The following is a 21,364-nucleotide window of genomic DNA, read 5'->3' as shown; positions in this document are numbered from 1 at the left end:
GAGAGAGAGAGAGAGAGAGAGAGAGAGAGAGAGAGAGAGAGAGAGAAAGGGCGTTATACATGCGTGGACACAAGAAGATGGGTTATACATGTGTGAACACAGGAAGATAGAGGCGGGAGGGCTGAGTGGGAAAACTAAGCTCAGAATAAAAATTTTGAGGAGGGGGAAATTCTACAAGCCACAAATCCACCATTTTAAACTCATCTCTATTGCTTTGTGACCTTTGTCATACCATTTAATTATCCAACAGACACACAATGATACCCAGATATAACTTTCTATTTTCTATTGGCCATATTCTAAAATTTTTTTCCATATTCTAAATTTTAAAAAAATCTTAATTATACAGATTAATAAATATTAGCATCTCAATATATCAATATGAAAATTGAGACACTCTGTACAGTTGTTTCCAAGATATGAATTCTGTCTAGCCCAATTCAGGAAACAGCAGTCACATGAGGCTAGTAAGTCCCACACTGAACAGTCTAGAACTGATGACTAAATTTGCTGAAATTCTCTACTGATCACCTTCCATTGGCCAAACATGATACTACATCTTGGAGACACAAAAATCAAGACATATCTCAACTGGCAAGGGGTCCCGGGGCCTCCTTCAGCTCCCAGATGACAGTTCTGTGGTGGAAGAAACAAGCACCTCTGTCAGGATGCTACACCTGAGCCCCTCCCCACTATATCCGCATCGCAGAGTGGAACACCTGTTTGGATTTTAAAATCAGTTTGTAAGACTGAGCTCCTTGGGAATCTAGACATCCCTGTATGATTTCCGGTCCTGAGAAGCAGTCTGTACAATGTGTAAGGACATCTCCAGGCATTAGACTGTTTGGATCTGAATCTGGTGACAGCACTCCCTAACCGTGTGACCTAGAGGTCCAGTCTTCACTTCCTCATCTGAGGAATAAAGACAATGACTGTGTCCAGTGTTCACAGGGTTGATCTGAGGGCCAAGTGGGGTCAGAGCTAACACATCAATAGTAGGTGAATTTGCACAGCACTTTCAACTTTCTTTAGAGTTATTTGTGAGTTTTTCACATCATGTGTTTGTGTGCATCAAATGTGTAGTCTGGCGCTGGCAGAGGAGGGCACTGGGTCCCCCGGAACTGGATACTTGGATGACTGTGAGCCACAGACCCTGACTGCTCTACAACAGCAACAAGTATTCCTAACCACTGAGCCAACGCCCCAGCCCCTTGTACAGACTTAAAAAACGGTCTTTGGCAAACAGTAAGTGCTTAATAAATATTACCAGCCGCTAGTCTACACCTAACAAACGTCGCAGAAATGAATGATAACTTTCACTTGTTGACATGCGTAGTATGAACTTCCGGCTTTGTGCGATGGGAGTGTATGTCAGTAGAGCAGAGCCTCGGCCCCACAGACTTGAAGTTTTAGGTTCAATCCCAGTGACAGAAAAAGAAAAAAATTAATTTATGGATTGAATCATCTTTGGTTTCCATCTTTAAAAACAAAACAAAACTATCCCAACAACAAAACAAAAGGTTTTTGCTTTGAAATTCCCACTCAGAAAGAGGCTGCTTTTAGCAGCAGCGTGGCCCTGGGTCTCACAACACAGGCTGGAACTTAATTAACAGATTGCTTGTTTACAAACACTTGTGATCAAAGCAGAAGGCATGCCTCAAGCAATCAGCACTGACAAGAAGTAGTTGAACAGAAACCAACTCAACTAAAACAATCGTACTTTGCTTGCTTCAGTTTTAAGCCAAAAGTGCCCGCTGAAGGAACAAGGCAGGCGGACCCACTCTCCGACTTCACCGCACTCCTCCGAATGTGGGACTCGACAGTGCGACACCATCGAAGGGTATAATTGTGAGACCACAGAGCGAGACTGTGAACCCAACTACCTAGTAAAATGCTGGAACACATATAACAATAGGACTGAGCAGCTGTGCAGAGGTCAGGTAGTGTCCTAACAGACCATAAGAAAGCCCTACAAACAGCAGGAAATTAAGGCAGAAAATCTAATGGACAAAGTGTGATACCAATAAAGATTTATTAAATGCATTCATGAGAGAAAGTGGCCCTATGCTAACATGAGGTGACGCTGCAGAAAACAAGGCCTATCTAATAAGCTGAGAGTCTGGCTGGCAGCGTCCAAACTCAGCACTCCACTCAGGCCATGCTATTCTGTACACAGATGATGTAAAGGGGACTTTGCACGGCCCCAGCCCTCAAGCTTACCATCACTTAAGGAATCAGTATTAGCATGGAAAGATGACCAGCAGCACACCCAGTTTGGTGGCTTATAATTAAGAGGAAATTCACAACCAAAGCCACTGAGAAGGACTGCCTACCAGTATCTATTCTTAAGGTCAAACTTCCCATCCCTATTTGAACACGTCCAGTTTACAACCATCTTTTAAGAGTTGTTTGTACCCAGGGGCTGGAAAGATGGCTAAGTGATTAGGAACACTTGCTGTTCTTATTGAGGACCCAGGTTCAATTCCCAGCACTTGCATGGTGGCTCAGAACTGTCTGTAACTCCAATTCCAGGGGACTCTGTGCCCTCTTCTGAACTCCACAGGTACTGTGCCCATGAGGTACATGACATACGTCCAGACAAAATATTCATACCATAAAATGAATATTTTTAAAAAAGAATGTACCCAGTACATTTAACAGAAGAGAACCATCCTCTTTACTAAATATGTTCCTAATAGTGTGTCATGTAAATGTCTCTAAATCTGAGCCCAATGATGGGGAGCCCAGCAGAGAGAGTTTAGTAAACTGAACTAAAACTTAGATCTATGGCTATCCGAAAAGTACCATGTTCCGAGCACCACAGTAGATTCCTGGAGTTTGAGACAATGGCAGAATAAACAGAAAATAAGAACAAAGTCTCACTAAGCAACCGAGTGTGTGAAAGAGCTCTAAGAGCAGGCTGGAGAGCCGGTTTCCCTGGGTCACAGCTGAAAAGAGCGAGGGCTCTGAGGGAGATTCGGGAAAGAAAGCACAGGGTTCTGACCAGCCCTAGCGCAGCTTCATCCTGCCACTCCACACTAACGAAACACTCAGTTTCATCTTTATCATATGCAAAACGAGGACAGCATGGCTGCCGTGAGGACTTGGTGATAACTCAGAGGCACAGGAGCACACAGTACGACACTTGCTTTAAAACTGCTAAGTGGCTCCCAGTGCTACTCATGAGCCCCAACACGGATCAGTAAAGCAGGTGAGCTCACAGGCTGGGAACTTAAGCACAGAGAAACTGCAAACTGCCGTGACAACCACGCATCGAAACTGAACCCAGGAACCCAGTGCTTGATTTTTCAGACTGACCCCAACGTCTCCCTGGATGTGATCACCGAGGCTCAGAGAAATCGGGTCTCACAAGTCTGACGACTGCACAGCACAAGCTCTTGGCTATTAAACTACGACGTCAGCTCGTTCCCTGGGAGATGTGCAGGAGACGGACAAAAGCATAATGTGCACGCACCTGCTCTCTAGGACTAAATAAACGGGGCCGCTCCAAGAGGGGAAGATAAAAAGGCTTTGAGGACACGATAAAGCATGCTTTCAGAAGCCAAAGCAGAGGTGCAGCCTTGGCACAGAGGAGTGGACACAGAAGGACCCTGTGTGAACAATGCCCGGAGGCAAGTGGTGACAGGCTCCAACAACAACAGTGACAACTGCTGGTGTCTGAACAATGCCTGAAGTGTGTGCAGTACACACAGTACATCTGGCCCCCCAGTGACTTGTTCCATACAGAGCCTTCAAAAGCAAGCCTGCCAGCAGCAGCCATATTTTCACACACAAAGAACAGTGCATTCGAAGTCATGATGTCATAAGAAACAGTACCCAGTGGCCTATCTGCAGAGGACTGTTCTACCAGTCATCCCTGGTCCACAGTGGGCACCCCAGACAAAGCACGAGGAACTGATCTTAGCAACTGAGGCAGGGACCTGCAGGGTAAGCTAGTGCGGCTACACTAGCACCTCACCAGTAACTCTGAGGGTCCCTCGCTCTACAGAGTTAAAACTTTAAATACCACGTGCTGCTTCCCAAACCGTGCCTCCCTGCATCCCAGCCTTTACAACACTAACATATCCTTCCACGGACTTGCCTATCCCAGGGCTCCTCAAGTTCCAAATTAAGGAAGTGTCTACTTGTAAATGCACTCCTAACCTCTCTCTCTGAAACCTCCCCCACCGCTATATAAATCCACTGCTCTCCATCCCAGCCCTGACCCTCCCAACCATGCCAGGGAAGCAACCCCTCTAATCATATAAACTCACCTACCTCCTCAACTGTTCCCTTAGGAAAACACGCTTCCGTCTTCCTCCCGTACCATACCCATGCTGCTCACCAGATGCCCCCTCCCCTCCTCCACCTTTCCTGACAGGCTGGTGACAGCTGCTTCCTAGCAGGGTTTCCACTCTAACCCCACGACAAATGGCCCCTTGGCCCCTTCTCGGGAGTCCTTGAGCAGCCCCAATAAGACTCCCCACCTGCTCAGGACTCGCTCAGGCTCCTTTCAGGGAATCCAGCACCTGTATCGCTGCCTGGCTCGTTGTCTTTTAAAGGACACATCAAAAGAAGCTAGATTGGAATACATAAACAGTCATCAGGCAAATGAGACTCACGGTAATGGCATCTTTTTATGTCTAGTGCTCCTGGCCAGCACAATCAAGACTAATGCGGCTCAAGAACAAGTTCAAAGATGAGGTGAGGGATGGGATGAGAAGAGTGGGTGTCTTTCTAATTAAAGGGCCACAGTTCAATTTCGGCTGCATGAAGCTTTCTTTGGATAACAAGGTCTGTATCATGCAGGAACTTCCTGGGTAGCTGGAAATACTGCCAATCACAGTAGGGTGTGATATCGATGGGGGTATACTCATTTCAGGTTGAAACTGTGTCTCAAAAACTGTAAAATTAGAATCATGCTGACCCTGTGTACTGAAGGTAAAACAGAATCAAGTTGCCAATAAAAACTGAAAGTAGGGATGGTGTGATGGCTCGGGGGTTAAGAACAAGTACTTCCCTTACAGAAGACCTGAATTTGGCTGCCAGCACCCACACTAGGGAGCTCACAACTGGAGTTCCAGTGGGCATCTGCACTCAAGTGCACATACTCACACACAAACATACATACACATAATGAAAGTTAAATCGTTTTTAAAAAGAAAGAAATCCAAAGGTTTGTATTAGCTACACGTGGGTTTGTTACATTACTCTCCTGACATTATCTTTGAAATTTTCTAAAGTTTGTATCTATCACCCCATATTCTTCATACTCAATTGTTGTGGAATATTACTTTAGCAGTGTAAAGGTGTGTTACATTTGTTTATGCTACAATTGTTTAACTATGTAAAGATGTGTTGCTGTTCCACCTTGCCTGCCTAAGGCACCTGATTGGTCTAATAAAAAGCTGAATATCCAATAGCTAGGCAGTAGAGGGATAGGCAGGGCTGGCAGGTGGAGAGACTAAGTAGGTAGAAGAGAAAATGAGGGAAAAAGAGACAGAGATGCCCAGGGCCAGCCAGCCAGCCAGAAACGGAAGAAGCAGGAAAAGTAGGACATACAGGAGGGGGGTCAAAAGCCTTGAGACAAAACATAGGTGAAGAGAAACACGTAAAATTAAGTTATAAGAGCTAACATAAGATAAGGTCAAGCATTCATAACTAATATGAAGTCTCTGTGTCTTTATTTGGGAGCTGGTTGGAGGCCTAAAGAGAAAGCCTGCAATACTCAATCATCAGACCTTTGTGATTTCAAGATCCTCTAATGCTACTGTAAACAACCCAATTAAACTCACTGAGTTGTTCCTCTCCAAAAACAAAACACACTTTCCACTGGGCACTTCCCTCTAAGTTCTATGCTCCTGCTTGGGCAGTGTTCCTGCCCTCTATAGCAGTAGAAGTACCTCCTACCTACACAGTCTTGGCTGTGGACTGCAGACACAAATATTCACAAAGGGCTCCTATCAATGCCGTGAGAACAGAAAACAAAAACCAACAGCACTACCTTTTAACGTATTTCCTTACTGTCTGAGTACTAAACTCTCAAAGCCTGGCTTCCATCTCAACTCTATAGAAACTGTGGTCCAATGACCTTACTGTCTCCAATTTGAGGTGGTTGAGTCCTCATCCTGGAATGTCTTTCTGTACCATGTTAAACTACTGCCATTCTGTCCAGTTATCAACTCTAAACCAGAGGTTTGTTTCCAGATTTATGCTGAAGGGTCTCCTGGATGAATTCAACATCACATCAAATTCCAAAATGCAGCTGATCACCTTCACCAACTTCACCGTACTTCAAACACCTCCATTCTTCCTCCCGGCGTATCATTTGTATAAAAAGAACCAATCGTCTTTGTTCTTAAGTCTCGGTATTTTTAACCCTCACGGTCCCACATCTAAGCAGAGGTCTGTCCCTTTGAGTGCGCCAAACTCACCTCTCCGCCCTTGCCTGTGTATACGATAAGCATGGTGCTTCCGCAGGTATCACGCATTCAAGTGGTTAACATTGGAGACTTGTCTTTCATTTATATTATGCTAATGATCCCTATCTTGGTTTTACTGCTGTGAAGAGATGCCATGACTACAACAACTTTTATATAAGACAACATTTAATTGGGGCTGGCTTACAGTATGAGTTTTAGAACATTTTCATCATGGCAAAGAGCCTGGCAGCTTGCAGGCAGACATAATGCTGGGGAAGCAGCCAAGAATTTTACATCTGGATCCACAAGCAGCAGGAAGAGAGAGCCACTGGGTCTGGCTTGGGTTTCTTTTTTACCTCAAAGTCCACCCATAATGGCACACTTCCTCCAACAAGGCCACATCTCCTCCAACAAGGTCACACTTCCTAATCCTTCTCAAATAGTGCCACCTCTGATGACTAAGCTTCTAAATATATGTGCCTATGGGAGCCATTATTCAAACTTCCATATCCCTAAGGTTCAAAATGAAGTCTCAATTCTCCAACAGGATAAATCTAACCCCTAGCTACTTTTTCCACCACCTCCCCCTCCTTCCGCTAAATCCCTCAGCACTCCCCAACACATCCTGCCACAACATTTGAGAGTCCACATCTCTTCTGATAATCTTTTAGCTTCCCTAAACATCCTCTCATTGCAGGTTCAAATTCTTCCTTCTCCAGGACTTTTCTCTCATCTTCATGGTCCCCACCTTTTTCTAAAGACCACTAACACTTTCCACGTCTAGTAAATCATGACAATATGTGATGTCTACACTGTCAGATACTGGCTAAGCACATGTCATACTATAGCTCACACCCTAAAGATACACACTATGCCTTTCACAGCACTGAACCCACTTTGACGAAGAAAGAAGGAGAGTCATTTTACTGCTCAGTCATTTTCTGCTTTCAACCCTTGAGATAAAAATGCTGGCTCTCTCCTTTTTTCTTTTTCTTTCTTTCTTTTGTTTTTGTGTGTATGCTTTTGGAAGTTCACTGACTTTAAAAAATAAAATTTATATCGTGTGGGGGAAAAATACATATCATGTACTAAATTATCTTTCCTTCCACAAGTAATATTGCTAAAATGACTGACATAAATTAAACCTATAATAAATAATATCTTCTAATTTCATTTACGTTATATGGCAATTCTTATGTGTACAGAATTTTTAGTACCTCCAAAGTGGAACAGACAAGATTATCAATATGTAGTCATATTATTACGTGATTTTTATGAACATTACACAAGTGTTTGGGATATACACAATTCCCCAAATTGTCTTCAAAATGAGTTGCTAACTACTGAAAAATGGTCTTCCTAGGGCATTTATCAGTAGAGAGAATAAAACTAGAGCTGGCCTGCTACAGCTCTGGTGGGAACACAGCTGAATTCCCATTTTAAATACAGCACTTTGTATCAGCAGAGAAAACGGTTTTTCAGGGCCTCACGGGTTATAAGAAATTCAGGTTTAATACAATTCAAGTAAAGGAAGTAACATATTATTCAATTACACTAGTTGCTATTTACTGAGCACTTACTAAAATGTTAGATTTTGTTCTACGCATTGATGAATAGTCTTATTTAACTTTGATGAAATTCTATGCAACAGGGATACTTAAAAATATTAGACATATAACAAAGATCACATCATTTTCCCCCCTATGGTGGTTTGTAGATCCAGCCAGGGCCCAAGGCTGCCAGGTAAGTGCACTACTGCCAAGCTAATCTTCAGCCCTTGGTGTGTTGAGTCAGGGTCCCACTACATAGCTCAGGCTAGCCTTGAACTTGCTACACAGGCCAATTTGGGCTTAGCCTCATGATTCCCCTCCCTCAGTTTCCCAAATGTCTTGAATATCACACATCTTTACATTCATTTTGTTAGTATATTTTAGAATTTTATACATGAGTCCTGCGCCCCTCCCTTTGTCCCCTCCATCTCCTCCCAGGCTCCTCACTCCCTCTCCAATCCATGATCCTTCCTTCTTTAATTACAAATTAGTTGAAGATGTACTTATGACGGGGCAATAGCACACAAATGGTGACCTAAGAGTCCAGTGATGCAACTCGTCTTTGATTAACCAGATTAACATCACCAAGTCTCTCGGTTGCCATTGGTTGAGCACTCTTCATACTATTAGTTGTAACAAACTATAAAAATAATCCCTAAAGAGGGCTGGAGAGATGGCTCAGTGGTTAAGAGCATTGCCTGCTCTTCCAAAGGTCCTGAGTTCAATTTCCGGCAACCACATGGTGGCTCACAACCATCTGGTGCCCTCTTCTGGCCTGCAGACATACACACAGACAGAATATTGTATGCATAATAAATAAATAAATATTTTTAAAAAATCCCTAAAGGTATAGTCTTTGTACTACTATTTGTAAGATTCAAGTACAATAATGCATGACCACAAGACCACAAGACAGGAAAGTTCAAACAGCATGGATTCCAGTCTCTGCTTTGATCTTTAATCAACAGGACTTTGTGCAAATAAATAATATGGCATCTTTGAGTCACACCCATTCTCTTGATGAGTATGGAGTAGCTTCTAATTTGCCAGACATTCTACTAGGGTTAGCAACATAAAGTAAAGATGGCTCATTTACAATCCACATAGAACTCAGGATCTGAGATATAGATGGAGGGGTAAATTATAATGAAGTAGTATATGTGCTCAGACAGGGGAAGGTGTAAAGGCATCTAATCCAGATTTAGGGGCAAGGGGTGATTCTCTAAGGAAATGACTCCCACACTGAGACTGGAGAAGATGAACAGGGTTTCGTCAGACAAAAAAAGTGGAGACTTCCAGATAGAAGGAATGAGGCTCAGAGACCTGGGCACAGAGGGAAAATGTTAAGAGTAGATTCTAGAGAACTTCATATTGTAAGGAAAACTTTAAATCAATAAAAAGCATACATGGGAGCACTCTGTAAACTCAGAGGAACCTTAGCTGTTTCAATAAATACTACTAATCAATTTTATCGAGTGTATTGCCACAGAGAGCTAAGCTAAAAGGTTGCCACGATGAAAATAGAACCACTAGGGACAGCTAATGGCCATATTTCAAAATTTGATTCAAATCTACAAAATCGTAATTCAGTACCTTTCACATCTGGTCGATATTGCAGCCCATCATCTTTCTTTCCCAATAAACTCGTATCATCTGTATCTGCAAGAAAAACGGTAGTCAAGTTAGCAAAGCCACGATGCTGAAGTCACACCCCAGACTCACAACCACCCAGCTGCTCTGGCTCCTCTTTAACTGTACACCTACCCTGCTCATGCAGATTATTTTTTTAACATTTTACTCTTCTAACTAACAGGACTGCATTTATCAATATATCAAAATATCAAGAATGATATTTTGACACCTATAACACCGCGGGAAAGCTTCCACCATTCCCATGTCAATGGCCTTTTCTGTCTCAGCTCTCAGATGAGCCCAGGTAGATCCCCGCATGATGAACAGCTTTTTCATTTGGATCTCTGCTCAAATGTCACCGACTTTAAAAGCCATTCCTGAGTAATCTGAAATAACATACACCCCTTGGAGACTCTTTCTCTCCAGGGAACCACTGAGCTCAAGATTTATCTTTTCCTACCACGTTTATCTGAAAACATGAGATTAAAATCGATATGAGATCTCTGCTATATTGTCAAACAACATTAAGACCTGCACTGGACTTTGAGGACCAGAGGGGACCATAGACACCTGCTGAGAAGCACAGACTTCCACCTCCAACACCCAGAGAGAAAGGCGATGGGGAGGCAAAATGAGGTGTGGGTAGAAAATTATCGAGAGGAATAAAATACAAGTTAAGGCTCCACTATTCCAAAGTGGTATACATTTCAGGTAAAGCTCTCCGGCTTGCCCACTGCTCTAAACCGGATATTCCAGGAAGGAATTTAAGCAGTCAAGCATCCTGCCTAAGCTCTAAATGTACTGCATGAAATAAACTAAAATGTATTCCAAGACACAGGCCAAGAGGAATGGCTTTCTAAGGGATCTCTCTGCCAGGAAACGGCTTTCTCCATCATGCCCATGCCTATCCTACCTGGAAACCCTCTGAGGACCTTCCTAGATCTGTGAGCCGCTCACAAGAGATATGAGAAGTGTGTCACAAACAATCCATTGCTAAGATGTAATAAACTCACCTTTGCAACCTTGCTGCATTGGCTCAGATAAGAGCACATGCTTTAGTAAGTGTCTCCCCACCCAGAACGAGGGTAAGTGCAAAGTGGAAGGGCTATAACCTGAGTCCATGAGCATGGGCCTGGCCTTCAGGCACCACTAGAACTGATCCACTACCCTGCCCCATAGGGTATGAGGACAGAGGCCTCTATCACTGCTTCCATTACCATTCACAGTAGAAGAAGAAAACCCATTCTTGTATGCTTCGTGTTTCCTAAACCATAATAAGCAGGAAGAAGGCAAGTGGAATTGTTCACATTCTATAACTTTACACTAAAAACTATAACTGTATATAATGTGTGTGGAAAGAAACAAAGGGAACTATGTGAAAATAAACGATTATTATGCTATGAGAAAAGGGAGAATATACACAGCCAATGTAAAGTTTTATAGCCATTAAAATAGTCTAACTTCTAGTTCTAATTGAATTTGAGATCACCTTAGAACTATAAATACATCTCAACTAATTCAGATACACTCACATCAGGCAAGGGTAAGCTTAGTAACCAACCAAGACACACGGTTTATGTCTGGAGAGGGTAAAAACAAATGAGTGTCTACACTATAGAAGATGAAGCTTTAAAATACACAGTAATGAAAAGACCTACTCTGAAGAATTAGTCATTTCATGAGGCTGAGACACTACCAAGCAAAAGTACATTCAAGAACAGGTTCCCGGCGGGCAGAAGAGATTTTACCTGTGCAGTGGCCAAGATGCCTTATGTCGATCTGTTCTTGCTTTATACAAGATGCTTCTCGAACGAAACAGGGATTGTTATAGGAACTCCCATCGGAAGCACACACGGGGTTAAAACTGTACCCACTGCAGTCTATGTTACATACACACCTGTTGAGAAAGACAACAATCACCGGCATTAGACAAAGAAAGGATTCACAGTTCGGCAAACAGCAAAAAGCAACTCCCGTCTTTCTCACCGCCTTCCGCAACACAAGGGAGAACGATGCTATGTCATGGAAAATTCTTCAGTGACCTGGATGCCCGAACTAAAAATGTCTCTCAGGTATGGATCTGGAGATATTTATGTTACCCCAGTCAGGAGTCTTCTAGAATTTTCATTTTTAGATCAAATGTCAACAACATTAGTTTAAAAAAAAATAGGACGATGGTACCATGGAAAGAGTGCAGGAGAGTGTTCTAAACCAAAGGACACAGGTTGTTTCAGCATCATCTCAAGGTCTTATTTTACCCACCTGTATAATAGATAATAATAGGCCTACACCAAACAGTTAGGACAATTAAAAATATAATAGATATGAACTATGCAGAAAGTGCTTCCTAGCAATACATTTACCCGGGCAACTGAGAGTTTACTGTACCCAGATCCCACAGCACAGGCGCATCAGGCCAAGGAACTCCCCCCAAGAACAAAGAAGCCAACAGTGGGAATAATACATGGTGTCTAGCAACACTCTGGTCCAGCAATCTTCACTGTCCTCCTACAGAAAACAAACACTGGATAAAGCACTTTAGAACTTCCTCTTGGGCCACACAGTGGTAGTGCACACCTTCAATCCCAGTACTCTGGACACAGATCTCTGTGAGTTTGAGCCCAGCCTGATCAACAGAGCAAGTTCCAGACAGAGCTATACAGAGAAAACTTGTCTCAAAATAATAAACAAACAAAAAAACAAAAACTTCCTCTTGGATATACCCCTAAGTGAGTAGGAAAGCCAGGAGTGTTCAGAACATGCAGACAGACAGAAGTCCTGCCTCTCTAAAGATGGTTTTTGCCTTAAAGGAGTTTACCAAGTGGACAGATCCAATTATCAGCTCTGGGACCCTATGGATGGGAGACACATAATCATGACCCACCTCCGGAAGGGAGGGAATAGAGAGATCTCCACAAAGCTACAAGTCTTGGCATGAGTTTCCACATGCTACAGGAAATGCTCTTCAAACAGGGCTGCCCTGAGTCATGGCACTGCACACCGGGAGAAAATAAGAGAGTAAGGACTAGATGGGGCCCTGGGCAAGTAACAGAAGCAAACAAGATCTCCTCTAGAGAAGCCCAACTTCATCCTAGGTCTTTGTGATTCCCCACAGTGCAAAAGTGAGAAAAAAGCACCCCTCCAAACACGCATGTGCCTGTAACACGTGTGTGCGCACACGCGCGCGCGCACACACACACACACACAGAGCTTTTCAGAAGAGCTAAACACAACTTCTGTGAGTAAACCATGTATTAGTAAAAACAAAAACTCAATAGCCAGAGTTAACAGCTCACAAACTAAAGGAGAACTGGAGGAACACAGGACAGGAAACCGCTCAGACCGCAGCAGCACATATGAAAGCCAGGTTAAAGACAGGAGTCAAAAGAGCTCGGGGAACTCAGAGCTATAAAGAGTGGAAGTGAAGCATGGAATATGCCCAGAAATTTAGCTTTAAACTTCCTAAAACTAAAAATAGGAATTTATCTAAGTACCTAAAAAAATCCCAAACAGAATCTTAAAGTGGAGACCTACACACTAAATAAGAGAGAAATACATAGATCCGCCTAGGAAGGTGAAAAAGACAAGATCTCCTGAGTAAATTGGGAGCAGGGGTGGGGGAGGGTACAGAGGGGAGGGGAAGAGGAAAATGTATAGCTCAATTAAAAACAAAGTACCTTAGGAAAAAACAAACTCAAGTGTGTCTCTGTTGGCTACTGAAAGGATTCTAAATAAAGGAAGAAGGGTCCCAAAAGGAAAGTTGCGATGCAAATACAAATGAGGACCCAAGGTACAGAATTATGCAAGTAATAACAAAAGGCTGAAGGTGGAAGGCAACAGCAGTGTGTTCCAAAGCCACTTCAACACTAACAGAGAAAAGAATTCAAAACAGGAACACGGCAGAAAGAAAGACCATCCGTAAAGTCAAGGGACACTTAGAGAAAAGACCATACGTAGAGTCAAGGGACACTTAGAGAAAATTCAAGAGGACTAAATTTTGCAATTAAATAGCAAAGACACGGGCTGGATAAAAATCACAAAAGCAAGCTATGCTGCCTACTTGCTAAGGCTCTGGAAAGCACGTGCTGCTCTGCGGAGGACCTGGTTCAGTTCCCGGCACCCATATCAGGAGGCTCTCAAGTGCCTGTCACTGTGCAGGGGCCTGAAGCCCTCTTCTGAACTCCACAAGCACCTGCACTCACACAGCCACACAGCCACCACATACACAGATGCGAAAAGTAAAACTAAAGGCTGAAAGATTTAGAAGATTACAGGTAAAAAAAACAGATAAACCTGACTCTGAAACAAAAAAAGATAATTATAGTCCATATAACCAACAAAAAATTAGTATCCAGAACACAAATTCAAAGATGTTAAGATGTGATGACATGAAAATTGAGAAAAGAAAATGAACAGCAAAGGAGACACACATGGTGTGGGTAGAGTTGGCATCACATCCAAAATACTTCAGGACAAAAAAAAAGATCATAATACAGAAATTAGAAGGTTCCATTGTAATACTAAAACATTTTATTATCAGGAAGACTGTCTAAGGGTTTAAAATAATCTCAAAATCTACAAAGCAAATATTGACAAGACTACTGTGAAGAATACATAACTCAGTAACTCATAACGCAGATATAAAATGACAGTGAAAATGAAATCTCTCTCTCCTCTCCCCCCCCACTCTCTCTCGCTAAGATTTGCTTAAAATAGCTCCCCAAAAAAGCTGAGAAGAAAAGATGAAACAAACTTGGCCTTTTGAAGATCAGTGGCGGGAATATGGAGACGGTCCTCTTTAGTAGTTTTTCCTTTCCTGTGTGTGTGGAGACTTCTTTAATTCCTGATACTCTACAGACCAGTAAAACTAAAGACTAAAAGACTTTAAAGATTAAAGGGGGAAAAAAAACTGATAAATCTGACTTTGAAATTAAAAAAATAATTATAGCCCATATAACCAACAAAAAATTAGTATCCAGAACACATAAATATAAACCAGCTTCTTAGAGTATATATAGTTGATGGGGAGAAAAGACAGAGGAAGAATGGAAGAAACACATAAACGCAAGTTGTGCAACCTAACAAGGTTTATTATTAATAATCATGAAGGTTGGGAAGTAAGACCACAATCACAGTATAAAAGTCACAAGTTGATAAAAATTAAAACAACAGGGTCACACATAGTTGAGGATGAGGAATAGGTACCGGTGTGAGTGCCTATGGGAACTACTAATTCCCATGAACATAGACTTTATTTGTTCAAGTGGACTTCAAGGTCTCTTCCAGGTGTTCACCAGGAGACATTAAGTGCAGTGTTCCTCGTGAGAAGACTGTGAATGACCCAATGGCTACCTGCGATAAAACAGGGCCACAAAAGGATGCAGTACCATCAGTCAAATTCAATACACAATGAAGATGAATAGACTCCAGCTATGGAGAGTGCCCTAAATGAATCTCAAAAGCACTACTATCACATACAAAAGGTCAAGAATATTTGTGTTATTTCTTTGTCAACTTGATACAAGTCTCTGGGTCATCTGAAAAGAAAGAACCTCAGTTGAGAAAGTATTTCCAGCAGACTGGCCGATAGGCAAGAGTGTGGAGCATTTTGTTGGCTAATGATTGATGTGGGAGGGCTCAGGGAAAGCTCAGCAGCCACAGCAAGTACCACCCATGAGCAGGTCTGGGAAGTATAAAAAAAGCAAGCTAAGCAAACCACGAGGAGTAAGCCAGTAAGGGGCATTCCTCCATGGTCTCAGCTTCAGTTCATGCCTCAACTTCCCTCAATGACGGGCCGTGGTAAGGACATGTAAGCTAATTAAACCCTTTCTTCCCCAAGGTACTTCTGGTCATAGTATTTATCACAGCAATGGAAAGCAATCTAGGACAGTGCACACCGTGTAATTCCATTACATAAAACCAAAGTTTAAAAAAAAATGAATCAAAGGGTGGGAAAGATGGCTCAATGGCTAAGAGCACTGTCTGACCTTCCAGAGAACCTGGGTTCTATTCCCAGCACCTACATGGTAGCTCACAACCATCTGTAACTCCAGTCCCTGGGGATCTGATGCTCTCTTCTGCCCTCTGTAGACACTGCATGCACACGGAACATAGACATACATGCTGGCAAAACACCAATACACATAAAATAAAAATTTAAAGAGAAAAAGTAAATAAAATAACAGCAAAATAACATATATTTTAAGAGATATATCACATAAAATAAAAGTATAACGATATCAAGGAAATATTTTACACAAAAAATGAAGGCCTTGGGGTAAATGGGAGAGTTAAGGGAACCCTGCAGTACTAGCAAATGCTATGACTTGACTAGAAGGTCTCCCCAAAGACTGTGTGTAAAGCCTTGGTTCCCAGTACAGCGGAATTCAGAGGCAGGACTTTGGGAAGTGACTGGATCACATGGGCTGTTTTCATCAACGGATTCACCCACTGATGGATTCATAATCTGACAGCATTACTGGGTGGCAGTGGGAATCAGGAAGCAGAACCCACATGGAGGAAACACTAAAGATATATTTTGTCCCTAGCCCTTCCTGTCTCTCTGCTTCTCACCCGCTGTAAGGTGAACTGCTCAGCTCTTTTAGGCCCTATCTGCCAGCACTCATGTTCCCATAGCAACAGGGCCAAGTGACCACGAACTTCAACCTCTGAAATAGAGACAAAACTAAGCTTTCTAAGGTTACTTTTCTCTGGTGTCTTGTCAGCCGTGACAGCAACACCGTAAAGCTCCACTCCTTGGCTGGGAGGGGAGATTTGCAAAGGCTTGTTTTACTTTTGTGCTATTCCAAGTATAAAAGCTTTCTGGAGAGAAAAAGGAAAAGAAATTGAACTCATAAGAACAATATTCATTAACAAGTAAAACAATAATAACAGTAATTGCTTTTTTTATTCTTTCAGCTCTTTATTCTTTTAGGGGGCCAGCCACCCAGCTCCCAAATAAACCACACAGAGGTTTATTCTTTACTATAAGTGCCAGGCCTTAGCGTGGCTTGTTTCTAGCCACCTGTTCTTAAATTATCCCATTGATCTTTGGCCTCTGTTTCTATCTGTCTTTTCTCTTCTTTCCTTCTTACTCTGTGTCTTGCTGTATGACTGGGTGGCTGGCCCCTCAAGCTGTCCTCTCCTTTTCCTTCCTCCTAGACCCTCTCAAAAATCTCCTCCCATTTATTCTCATTGCCTAGTAATCGCAACTATCCCTCTCCCGCCAGGCTATTGGCCATTCAGCTCTTTATTAGACCAATCAGGTGTTTCAGACTGGCAAAGTAACACAGCTTCACAGAGTTAAACAAATGCAGCATAAAAGAAGGCAACACGTCTCTGCATCATTAAAACAAATGTTCCGCAGCAAGAATAAATGTAGCACATCTTAAAAATAATATCCCACAACAAATAACAGTCTTGTGCCATTATGTAATTTCTAGAATACAAGAGTTGAGAGAAGAACCAGAGGGTGTGCCTTACAAGGTTAGCTAATCAGAAAAGATTGAGTTGAGATGAAAAGAGGCACAGAAAAGCCCAGAGAATCACCGCCAACTACATGAGAGTGAAAACATTTGCACAGACATTTAATTCTCTTTCTCCTCCTCCCCCTCATCCCCTCGACAATGGGCAGTGTAGAATGCCAGGGAAGCAAAGGGCTTTAGGAAGCCATCTACTCGGAACCTTGTATCCAATGCAGGGTTTCTCCTCGCCCACACACACGCCTGGCGAGATCTGAAGCGCTCTCACAGCCTGCTAGCACATTGCAGTGGCGGTCATCTTGTATCTTACCCAACATACATTTCATGATTGACGAGTTTCTCCCCCAGAATGGACCCCAAAACCTGCATTCCAGAGTCTTCTACACCAATTGATTCACGGGTATGGTTTGGTTATAAAGTATCCCCCACAGGCTCCTGTGTTAAATGCTTGATCCCCAGATGGTGGCACTATTTTAGATTTGGGAAATCCGTCTTAACTTTGGGTGTGTGTGACCTTGCAGAAGGAAGTGGGATACTGGATGCATGCATGTAATGACTATACCTCCTCCGTCTCTTACCACTCTCTCTCACCCCTTCCTGAATGCCATGAAGGGACTATGCTCCTCCTCCATACAACTCCTGACACCCAAGAACAGGAGGCTAAGCAACTGTGGGCTAAAATCTCCAGAACCGTAAGCGACGCCAGCCTTTCCTTTAAACTGTTCTCTGGTACTTGTGTCACAGCTACACAAAAGCAATGGATGTGATGCTAAATCTACATGTAATAATGTCAAAACATCTCCCAAGAACGCTCTCTACATATTCAGAAATAAGCATCAGATTACATATAAGTTCTCATTTCTATAGACTGGATCTTAGGATGATTCGTCACACACCAATGTGATGGTTTTTAATTTGCAACACTTTCATGATGAAGTTTAATTTTTTTAAAAGATTGTTCAATGTTCATTATTGCAATATCCAACATCCCATCCCCCTGCTCAGACTCAGTATCTTATATGAGGCCACAAATAAAGCACGCATACAGTATAGAAATCATTACCTTAATTAATCAAGATAATGCAAATAAATACAGAAAAGACAGAATCAGTATTTCTTATGATTACATCCAACTTTGATCCATATCAAGGTTCTTAAACGTATTCATTTCTACATGTAACTGTTATCTTCTGGAACCCAGGACTCCAAGGATCTCGGTCAAATTTTATATTATCTCAAAATGCTCAAGTAGTTAGGGCTCTAATTCTATCATTTAATCTCTTCTAGACTGACAGTCATAAAATAGACAAGTATATTATATGTCTACTAAGTCATCAACAAAACACTGATAAAAATAGAACCACATAGCCTATCATTAGAAAACTACCTTCAGAACTTACAGAAAAACCAACCCACCACTGTGAAGTATGGATGTGGGTCAGGTACCAGAATGCTTGCCTGGCACCAGCAAAGCCCTTGCTTTGAGCCCCACTACTGCATCAGCTAGAGTCACGGCACACGCCTGAAATCCCAGCACTGGGAGGGAAAGGTACAAGGAACTCAAGCTCAATGAATCCTCAGCTACACAGAAAGTTGGAGGCCAGCTTAACTACGTGAGACCCTGTCTCCAAAAGGAGAGGAGCAGAGCGCTAGAACTGACCTACCATCGGCCTTTCTACTCGTCTGTATCTCAGGCTGGCAAACACCTCCTGCTAAGATTTTAGATACTGCAACTAAGGCTCCACTCACCTCTGGTACAGGAAATCTTACCGTACACCACTACTACCACCCCAGAAAAGAGAGAAAATGGCGTTAGCATTAGCCTGGCTTGTTCCTGGTATGCCCATGCTGTTACTAGAAACCTTAATGTGTGCTGGGAAACAAAGTTAATGAAACAAAGGACTTCGAAGAAATCCAATGCTGAGAGTGGCTGGGGCTCCAAGATCATGACTCGACCAGAACCAAGCTTTTCCATTAAACAAATACTCAAAGACCTTTCCCAGAATTCGGACAAAACCTGGGGTAGTAAACTAATTGTGAAGCTATTTATCAAGAAAAGGGTCTCTGTTCTTGTCTTCTTCTCCTCCAGGCTTAGCATAAAGAGGAGGGTGGTGGGGAATATCCCATCAGATGCCTCACTGTCAGCACAAATGCAGAGCCTGATCTGCTACCATTGCGTTCTACCACAGCCCATGCTCCCTGCCACAGAAAGGACGAATTCTTCTATATGACAATTAAGACAAGCTTTTTAAATACTCTCTAAATTCAAAAACTCTTGTACATGTGTGTATCCTTCAAGGCCAAGTAAAATTTGAGAAAGACAATTCTGGGGCCAAGGACGGTTGCTGCACATTGGCATGTAAAGGAGAGACCGGCAGAAGACAGAAGGTCAAGCCAACAAGGGAGCAGATGAAACTAATTTCAAAAAGCAATCTGGCAAAGTTAATGGACTTTCTGGTAGAGTCTTAGAAAAGGAAACTGAGTTAAAGGTAATGAAATGACTGATCCAAAAAAGAGGAGCGCTCTCCCTTCAGTCTGCCCCAGGAATAAGAGAAAGTATGGTAGGAGCGAAGCAACAGAGGGAAGGGATGAAGTAGGGCAGACACGGCAGCTCCACTAGGCAGACAGTTCTTCTATCTGTAGGACAGATCAATGGAGACGACAGACGACAGAAGGTGACGGGAAAGAAAAGACAATGAAAAAAGAGGGTTGGGGGCACACAACAACAGCAGAAACTGAGACACTATTCACCATCGCCTGCATCATACATAAGAGTAGCCTTACGGGGATGGGAGGGTAACTCAGTAGGTAGAGTTCTTGCCTAGCATGCACAAGGTCCTGGGTTCAAAATCCAATACCACATAAAATGTGCGTGCCTGTAATCCCACCACTAGGAGGTGGATTTTTAAAAGATAAAAAGTTCAAGGCCATAAGGAGTTCAAGACCAGTTTGAATATATGAGAGTCTGTCGACAAATAGATGGATGGATGGATGGATGGATGGATGGATGGATGGATGGATGGATGGGTAGAGATAGATAGATAGATAGATAGATAGATAGATAGATAGATAGATAGATGGATGGATGGATGGATGGATAGATAGATAGATAGATAGATAGATAGATAGATAGATGGATGGATGGATGGATGGATAGATAGATAGATAGATAGATAGATAGATAGATAGATAGATAGATAGATAGATAGATAGACGCTCATTGGTTAATTAATAAAGAAACTGCTTGGCCCTGATAGGTTAGAACATAGGTGGGTGGAGTAAACAGAACAGAAGCTCTGACCCAGGATGAACGTAGGCTAGAATCTTCCTGGTAAGTGCACCTAAGGTTGCTACACAGATTAATAGAAATGGGCCAAGCAGTGTTTATATGAATACAATTTGTGTGTTGTTATTTCGGGGCATAAGCTAGCCAGGTGGTGGGAAGAGGCCCGCAGCTCCCTCGATAGATAGATAGATAGATAGATAGATAGATAGATAGATAGATAGATAGATAGATAGATCAAAAGAAGAGTTGCCATACTACAGCATCGCACGCATGTATTTTATGTGGGTATGTGTAGGAGCCAGAATTGGGTCTCCCCTGCAGCTGGAGTTACAGGCAGTTGTGAGCCACCAGACATGGGTGCTAGGAACCAAACTCGTCCTTGGGAAGAGCAGCAATCGCTCCTAACCACTGAGCCATCTCTCCAGCCCCTAAGAAGGTTTTTTCTATTTTTATTTGTAAAGGGGTAACCATAACAAACCACATGTAGCCTGCAAAGCCTGAAGGATTTACCATCTAGCTCTTTGCAGAAAAGGTACGCCCACCACTAGTTTACAAGACAAAAATGAAGAAAACTAAAGTAGCAATAAAATAGAAATGACAGCAAGTAGAAAGCTAAAGACCTCTTCAGAACCGTGAAGAGGGTTGGCAAAAAAAATGACAAGCCACTGTGCTAATCCTGTCAGCAACCACTCATCTGAGAAGTGTCATTGTTTATAGTGGGCATGGGGATCAACCAGGAACTGCCTAGAACAAATGTCTGGCAGAGACAAAAACTCATCAGTGGGCTGGAACCACCGGATCTACTTCCAAGAACTATGAACAAACCATTGTCCTGATTTCTACAGCATCTAAGAAATGAAATAAAATTAGCATCTAAAGTAAAGGCCAGCTCAGTGAGGCAGGGAGAAGGAAAGGAACACACGAAATTGCAAAGGCTACACAGCCACAACCAGTTACAATAATTACAGATGTTCCCAGAAGGTGAGGGCGTGA

General features: G+C 42.6%; 1 protein-coding gene across 2 annotated transcripts in view; it reads right to left on the bottom strand.

The window, feature by feature from the left end:
* LOC101980924 (tomoregulin-1) overlaps positions 1-21,364 on the bottom strand; it is a 125,316-nt gene that overhangs the window by 14,895 nt on the left and 89,057 nt on the right. For both annotated transcript variants that reach the window (XM_013351893.2, XM_005362167.1), the window contains 2 exons: positions 11,353-11,501; positions 9,566-9,631 (listed from right to left, as the gene is read on the bottom strand). In XM_013351893.2, coding sequence (XP_013207347.1) covers positions 9,566-9,631; positions 11,353-11,501 — 215 coding nt within the window. The remainder of the gene's footprint in view (positions 1-9,565; positions 9,632-11,352; positions 11,502-21,364) is intronic.

The sequence above is a fragment of the Microtus ochrogaster genome, linkage group LG5 (genome assembly GCF_000317375.1).
Source record: "Microtus ochrogaster isolate Prairie Vole_2 linkage group LG5, MicOch1.0, whole genome shotgun sequence".
Classification (NCBI taxonomy): Eukaryota; Metazoa; Chordata; class Mammalia; order Rodentia; family Cricetidae; genus Microtus; species Microtus ochrogaster.
The sequence above is the reverse complement of the archived record's forward strand: the minus strand, read 5'-3'. Positions and strand labels throughout refer to the sequence as shown.